This window comes from Pezoporus flaviventris, unplaced genomic scaffold, assembly GCF_033815535.1.
Source record: "Pezoporus flaviventris isolate CSIRO_AGI_PZ_B2104156 unplaced genomic scaffold, CSIRO_AGI_Pfla_v1 ptg000089l, whole genome shotgun sequence".
Taxonomy (NCBI): Eukaryota; Metazoa; Chordata; class Aves; order Psittaciformes; family Psittacidae; genus Pezoporus; species Pezoporus flaviventris.
In genome coordinates, this window is record NW_026892637.1 from 573,931 (window position 1) to 581,717 (window position 7,787).

A 7,787-nucleotide genomic window follows, 5' to 3' on the forward strand; every position below is an offset into this window, starting at 1 on the left:
TAAAAAAACCCCAACTCAAGACCCAAATCCTTTTCAAATCAAAGTGCAATATGCAATTGTAAGAACAGGGTGCTGTGGTTGTAGCATTTCAATTTTATTTCAGCAAATAGATAACAGACAGAATTTGAAAGCATCAAGAATATATAGCTCTCTTTCCAAAATGTATAGAATGCAATTGCTCAGGAAAGCATCTTCTGCCACAGTTTCTTAATGCTTTTTCTTTTCATACTGTCAGAGGAACCTCTTGTTTGCTGCAGCTGTCATAACTGAATAACGTTAACATTTTAACTGGACTTTTAAGGTTGGGCGGTGTTAAGGTTTCATTTAGTCTTAAATTAGCTTAGATTTTATGTGGCTTTCCTTAAAGAATTTTGCTGGGCTCTTCGTCTAGGTTATCTAAAGACATTAGCACATCGTTTAGTTTCTTGGATGTATAAATGGCATTTTTGTGTTCAAATGCTAGTAGGATTAAAGACACTATCACATCAGAAGAGTGAGTTTTCCTTTCGTCTATATCTTTCACCTCCTACTCCCTCCCCTTCCTCCACGGCTGCCTAAATTGCTTCTCAATTTAATTCAGAGTGAAATGACTTTCAGTCTCTGAACAAAAAATACGTTCAAAAAGTAAAGCCGATTTAAAAGATTTCAGTTGAAAAAGGATCCTGCCTACTTCTCTTCACTGGATTTTCTTGGCAAAAAGTGTCTGGGGTTGACTTCCTTTGGCTGTATTAGTGCAAAACGTCTCCGGAAACAGTCTCCTCAAGAGCCCTTCGTGGATCCCTAAAACCTGCACCCCTATGGCTTTGAAACGCTAATTCCAGGCTAATCTAATTAGGCTAATGATTTGCCCACCACCATGCAAAAAGCTGCATTCTTCGTTGCATCAGGCTGGCTCTAAACAGCAGGAAACACAAACTTTGCTTTCACTGAAGGGAAAGGGTCTTTAAATAGGCAGCTGTTCAGAAGCCAACCATGCCGTGCAGTTGAGGGGAAATTAAAAAGAAAATAGGTTCTGGTGGTGAAGGAGAAAAGCATACTTAAATATCGATTACGTTTTGTTTTGTCTGTGTCTCTGTAGTGTAAGTCTTCACTCAATAGGGCACAGAACATGAAAATGTCAGTACAACGGGCATGCAGGGTTGCAGCTCTGCTCTGCTGATCCACCGCATCTCTGAACCTTGATCGTTTATAGTAAAGATCGCAAGCCGGGGGGGGGGGGGGGGGGGGGAAGGGAAGTGGGGTGGGGGTGGGGGAGTGGGGGGGGGGGCGAGAAATGTAACCTGGACCGCTCATAAAAAGGAACGGCCCGAAATCTGCCCAAGTGTTGGGAAGTTCTGAATTCAGACTTATTTTTAAGTGTTGACTGAGAGGAGATGAGGACACCTAAGCCGGTGCAAGCCAGGCTCTGCTATCCTCATCTCAAGTTTGATTAAGTTAGAATCTGGCAAATCTTCCTTATAAGCAATTACTTATTTGGCTTTCTGCATTTTCTGAGTTTGCAGGGCACAATTACAAAGCAGAGCTAAAGATCTCACGTCATTAAGAATACCGAGCAGCAAGATAATAGAAAGCCTGCCACAGAAGTTATGTCAGAGAACTTACTTTGTTTTACCTTTCGCGGACAGCTGTAGTTAAACCTGTCGATAACACCGCATTTTTTTCATTTTACTTTTTTTTTTCTTTAAATGACAGATGAATCCCAGGCTTGTGATTTTTTTTTTTTTTTCTATTTACTGGTCATTCACTGATTTTCTTATGATGTGTCAATCTGACACCCTCTTTTTTATTCAAGATTGTTCACTGTGATATTTTTCTCATTTCACTTTCAGATGCAGCCTGTAACGCATAAGGGTTTTCTTCGTCTTCTCTCTCTCCCCCTCACCTTCTTCTTGTTTGAGAGGACAGTGATTTCAACAGCGTGTTGCACTGTAATTCCTGTCTCGGAGGAGCCGGGAGGCAGTGGTGAACAGGACGGCGGGGACCAGAGCGCTGCCGCGGAGCCTCCGACGGCAGCGACCGCCCTCCCCGCGGCAGGACGCTGGGGAGAGGGCATGAATCGTCGCGAAATGAACTGGCATTGGTACAGCACTCGTAAGCGGCTGAGCGGGAGCCCTGCACGGCATGGGACGGTACAGCAATCCCTCCCGAGACTCCCATGCAACACTGCTGCCAGTGATCCCTCTCTCCCTGCACCCTCGGCGGCGTGGCCTTTGCTGCTCCCCGGGCAGCCCCGTGCCCGCTGCAGCCAGGCAGGGGGTGGTGGTGCAGAGCCACAGAAAGTCCCGCCGTCCCTTGGCCGCGGGGGCTCCCCGACACCTTCCAAGGCGCCTCGCCCTCGGGCCGCCGCCGCCTGCCTGCAGGTGGCGATAAGCGCTCCGCCGCCACTCGCCCTGGTACTCCCGTCCGCAGGCAGCCCCGTGGTGTGCGGTGCCCCCGGCCCCAGCCGGCAGTGCCTGGCCAGTGAGAGCCGCTCCCCGCTTCGCACACCCTGCACAAACCCCGGCGCCAGTCGCTAGGGGAAGCCCAGAGTCCTCGCTGCCCGGGCGGAGCTGCGGCGTGCAGGTTTGGAAAAGGTGGGGTGAGGAGCAGTCGTAGTGGGTTTCTCTGCAGTGTCCCCAGAGCGGGGAGGGGGCGGCGGGGACTGACGGACACCGGCGCCCGCCCTCCCAGGCCGACCCAAAGGGACCCCCCTGCGGGAGGGCGGGATGGAGGGGGGGCACGGAAGGGGAAGGAAAGGAGGGAGGGAAGGAGAGAGGGAGAAAGCGAGGGGAAAGAGAAGAGGCAGACCATGAAGGAGCGGCACGGGAGAGCGCAGGAGCGAGGGGCAGCAGCTCGGCGAGCGGCGGCAGGAGGGCCGCCCCCACCGCCCGGGGCTGCGGGCTGGGCAGAGGCGGTGGGGATGGGCGGGCGCAGGGCGGCTCCGCCAGCCGCCGTCCTCCGAGGCTCGGCCACCTCCCGCCGCAATATATAAGGGAGGGAAAGCTAGCGGAGCGCGGGTGTCCAGCGTGGCCAAAGCGCACGGGGCTGTGATGCCTACTGCCATAGGAGCGCACAAGTGACCAGAGCCTCTTCCCATGCCCGTCTCCTGAAGCAACTCCCCCCGCCCGGCATGGATGTGGCCAACAACACTACCTCCCCAGAGCTCTCCTCCGAGGGTGCCGGCGGCCCCGGCTTCGGCGAAGTGACTCTGGGCTACCAGCTGCTTACCTCCCTGCTCCTGGGAATGCTCATTCTGTGCGCCGTGAGCGGCAACGCCTGCGTGATCGCGGCCATCGCCCTGGAACGCTCCCTCCAAACCGTGGCCAACTATCTCATCGGCTCGCTGGCCGTCACCGACCTCATGGTATCCGTGCTGGTGCTGCCCATGGCGGCCCTCTACCAGGTGCTGAACAAGTGGACACTAGGTCAAGTCACCTGCGACATCTTCATCTCGCTGGACGTGCTGTGCTGCACCTCTTCCATCCTGCACCTGTGCGCCATCGCCTTGGACAGGTACTGGGCCATTACGGACCCTATCGACTATGTCAACAAGCGAACCCCCCGACGGGCAGCCGTGCTTATCAGCCTGACCTGGGTCATCGGCTTCTTGATTTCCATCCCACCCATGCTGGGCTGGAGGACGCCCGAAGACCGCTCGGACCCCGACGCCTGCACCATCAGTAAGGACCATGGGTACACCATCTACTCCACCTTTGGCGCCTTCTACATTCCGCTCCTCCTCATGTTGGTCCTTTACGGCCGCATCTTTAAGGCAGCCCGCTTCAGGATCCGCAAACTGTCAAGAAAGTGGAGAAGAAGAAAATCGCGGACACCTGCCTCACCCTCTCCCCCTCCGTCCTGCAGAAGAAAAGCAGTGGGGAGCCCGGCAAGGGTTGGCGGCGGACAGCAGAGCTCAAGCCTGGTGTCTGTGTCAACGGCGCTGTGCGGCATGGCGAGGACGGGGCTGCCCTGGAGATCATCGAGGTCCAGCGCTGCAACAGATCCTCCAAGAGTCACCTGCCGCTGCCCAGCGAAGCGTGCAGCTCCCCGCAGCCCCCCTCCTTCGAGAAGCGCAACGAGAAGAACACGGAGGCCAAGCGAAGGATGGCTCTGTCTCGCGAAAGGAAGACTGTCAAGACCCTGGGCATCATTATGGGCACCTTCATCCTGTGCTGGCCTGCCTTTCTTCATCGTGGCGCTGGTCCTGCCCTTTTGTGACAGTAAGTGCTACATGCCCGAGTGGCTGGGTGCAGTCATCAACTGGCTGGGCTACTCCAACTCCCTTCTCAACCCCATCATCTATGCCTATTTCAACAAAGACTTCCAAAGTGCTTTTAAGAAAATTATCAAGTGCAAGTTTTGCAGGCAGTGAAGCCCGCCGCTCCGGGACAGGGCACCTGCCACTCGCTCCATCCACCTGGCTAGCGCTGCAGTGTCCCGCTCGCCCAGCCCCTCTACAACAGCGGCAGAAGGGCAGGGGGTTCAGGATCCCGCTCTGCGCCCAACTCCCTCCCTCCTCTGACCGTTGGACAAGCCTCGCTGGCTGGGTCACCGGGGACTCCGTGGCCGCTCTCTCCTCGCCTGGCCTCCCGAGCTCCGCTGCCAGGCGCTGGAGCTGCCACAGCCCCTCGCTCGCCTCCCCCATCATTCTGGATAGCCTTAGGGTTTTCAGGAAGTTGCTAGTGGTCGGTGTACAGCCACAGGGTCTGCCCGAGTAGCAGCGTTAAAAATAAGATGAAAAATGCAGAAAACCGCCGCTGACGGGTTTGTTGGATTTAAGAGGAGACGGCGGGGGTTCAAATCCCGACCTCGGTCCGACAGCGTGAGCACGGAGGCTGAAGGTGACTCCTTGAGCGGAGACAGGAGCTTTGGGCTCGTCCCTTCTTGAACTCTGAAACAACCAAGTGGATTTTCTTGGGGGGGGGAAAGCGAATGTGTTTTGTAACCTTGTAAGGTACTTAACAGCAACATCCCCGTCTGTGTTACGTGTGCGTAACCTCTCTCCTGCTATGCTAGGACCTTCCAGTCATCGAGCTTCCCTTCATCACAGCGCAGGGAGGTGATGGAGCTTCAACCCCGACAGCATCCCTCACTATATGGGGATCTTTTGTAATGCCTTTGACCTAGGGTCTCCTACCAGGGATAGGCTTGGCGCTGTGCGACTGTCTGTGAGTTCACCACCGCGCACGCAGCGACACAGTGAGTTTAAGCAGCCTGTGAAATAGCTTTTCTTTTTTTTTATTTTTTTTATTATTTTTTTTTTTTAATTTTTAAGGCCGCTGGGGAGTTTTCCCGGAGACGTTGTGGGTTGCTCCGGAGGCAGCCAGCGGCACCTATTACTTGGGGATAGAAAAAAACCACAACATAAAACAAATAACAAATACCAACAAACAACAAAACGGACTAAACCGATCAACCAAAACATTGCCATGTGCTCCCGGAGGCAGGGGAGGGAGGGAGCGGGCAGCCACAGCAGAGTGAGCACGACAGCCTTCCCATCCACCACCACTCGACCGCCCCCGCAAGCTGAGACCTACGGCAGAAGCAGCCAGTGTTACTGCGATGCCAAAGGCAGGGAGGGCCAAGCCTAGCCTGGCTGGTCTCCGCTATGTCTCTCCCAGCGGAGGGTTCCCCCTCTCCCGTCAATCCCAGCTGCTTGCCTCCGGGAAAACAGGAGTGCTTCCCTCCCTCGCCTGGCGCAGGGCTGCAGCAGGACAGCCTAGTCCTCCTCACAGCCCTGCACTCCTGGCTCTTTCCTGTTGTGCCCCTGGGGATGGTGCCCAGCCCGGTACTGGCACTGGGCCGCTGTCGCGTACCTCTGTGACAGGCTGCCTGAAATGAATGCTTGACCAAATACATACATACATATATATATATATATATTTTCCTGTTTATTTTTGTGCAATCTGTGTTACCTTTAGCTAAAAGGGAAATGTTAAATCTGTGAGTCACGTGAATGTAAGTGTCCAGTCATTTCTGAACTTCAGCCGCTTACATTAAATGACAGTAGTGCTTTTCACATCCTCAGATATATAGCTGATATATTTCTGGAAATCCTATGTGACCTCATTTCGCAATTAAAGGGATCTTTGATCTTATCTCGTCTTTGATCACTTCTAACCACCAGTGTCCTGGATGTTTCTTAAGTGCCAGAGTGTGACAAGAGTCACCCTGCGGCGCTTAGGGAACCGAAACTTGTCCCGGGTGCTCGCATATCCTATGTCTGGAGCCTCACCCACCCGGGTGCGGGCTGGGCAAAGCCCCCGGGTACCTCGGGACAGGGTGGGAGCGCTGCCGTGTGGCGGGTTTGCCTCTCTCGCCGCCTCCTCCCCCGAGTCCTGCCGACTCCCGCAAGCGCCTTTCTGCAAGTTCTGCTTTTTATTTTTCTTATGTTTTCCTTTGCAAACTTTCCTGCAAGTTCCTTTGCCACTACCCCAGCTGGGAAAGCGTGGCCTCACGACAGATTCCGTAGGGTCCCTCCCTGCGCCCTGGGGCCTGTCGCAAGAACGCGGGCCCGACTCCTCCGAGAGCCCTGGGACCCCCGAGGCAGGCTCTACCTGACCGCAGGGCTGCATCTCCTGTGCCCCTTCGTCTGCCCTCTCCCTCGTCCCCGTTATCGTTATCCGCTCCCGCTGCAGGGTGAGGGATGGCTGCAGCACGCACAGCTGCCGAACCGGCGCCGCCGAGCGCCTCTGCCGCCTGGGGCAGGGGCTTGGGAACATGAGCTCGGGGTCGCTGACCCCCTCGTCCAGAGCAGGGAGAGGAACGCGCCATTCCCCGCCCGATGTCGCAGCCAGTTTCCTGGTGCTGGAACTCTGCCAGCTCCTTACACGGGCAGAACGCGGGGAGCGGCCCAGGACCCCTCTGCCCTCCACGGCGGGATGGTCTGCGGGCGCGGCGCCGATGCCCATCACCTCCAGCATCTCCGAGCAGCGAAAAGAGCTCTCCTGCGGCCCTCCGGCCGGACCCTGGGGGCGGCCACGCTGCTGTGCACGGGCTGCTCCTGCTGCATCCCGCTCCCGGGATTCATCCGGTTGCTTTAAAAGATGGGCCTTTTTATTTCTGCGCTATAGTTTTCAAATTCTTAATTTGAGTTCCACTAAGATTACCCCCTCTATTCCGTGTCCGTGTCGTCCGTCCGTCCGTCCGTCCCCCCCCCCCCCCCCCCAGGGGATTAAGTGTGCTTTTTTTTTGGAGGGAGAAATCAATTCTATTTTAAATCAATATTTGGTTGGTTGCAGTACTGTATTTGCTCCACTAACGAGCAACCTCCTCACAGTTTAGTGAGCTTCTGTCTCCTTTCAAAATGACCTATGGAAGCTCAAGCGATTAAAGCAAAATCAAAATAGAAAGCAGAAGGTTTTAGTTTTCAAGACAGAGCTGCATAGAATTGCGTTTTAGCAACTTGATTCAATAGTTGAATACCAAAGATGGGCATGGGTATGAAGGCTTTAATCTTTTCTTCCTTAAAAAATAATACGTTTTTAGACTGCTATAAAGCGAGAGAAAAGTTGCATGACTTTGAGTTTTCTTTGCTCTGTGGCTCCAGTCCACGCTGAATGTGGGTCTGAATCATACATCCGACAAGAAGTACTGGCAGAGCAATGCAAGCACACTTACACTGGCCAGCTATACTTATGATTGGGGCTGGGGAGACGAAGGGGTAGGAAACATGGAAGACACGCTGGCACGATCTGTATTGGATCAAACTGTAAAATGGATTTTGTGACCATGCAACTTCATCTCTTTGAGTAGAAATCTCCATAAAATGTTTCTCAATACTTTGCCCTGACAACCCCATCCTGACA

The 7,787-nt window shown here is 54.2% G+C and overlaps 1 protein-coding gene across 1 annotated transcript; it reads left to right on the forward strand.

Moving 5' to 3' along the window:
* The first annotated feature begins 2,721 nt into the window (after positions 1-2,721).
* HTR1A (5-hydroxytryptamine receptor 1A) lies at positions 2,722-5,460 on the forward strand. The gene is given in 3 exon segments (XM_061475702.1): positions 2,722-3,770; positions 3,773-4,155; positions 4,157-5,460. Coding segments are annotated over 3 exon segments (1,239 nt in total). The 5' UTR covers positions 2,722-3,109; the 3' UTR covers positions 4,352-5,460.
* The last annotated feature ends 2,327 nt before the right edge of the window (positions 5,461-7,787 follow it).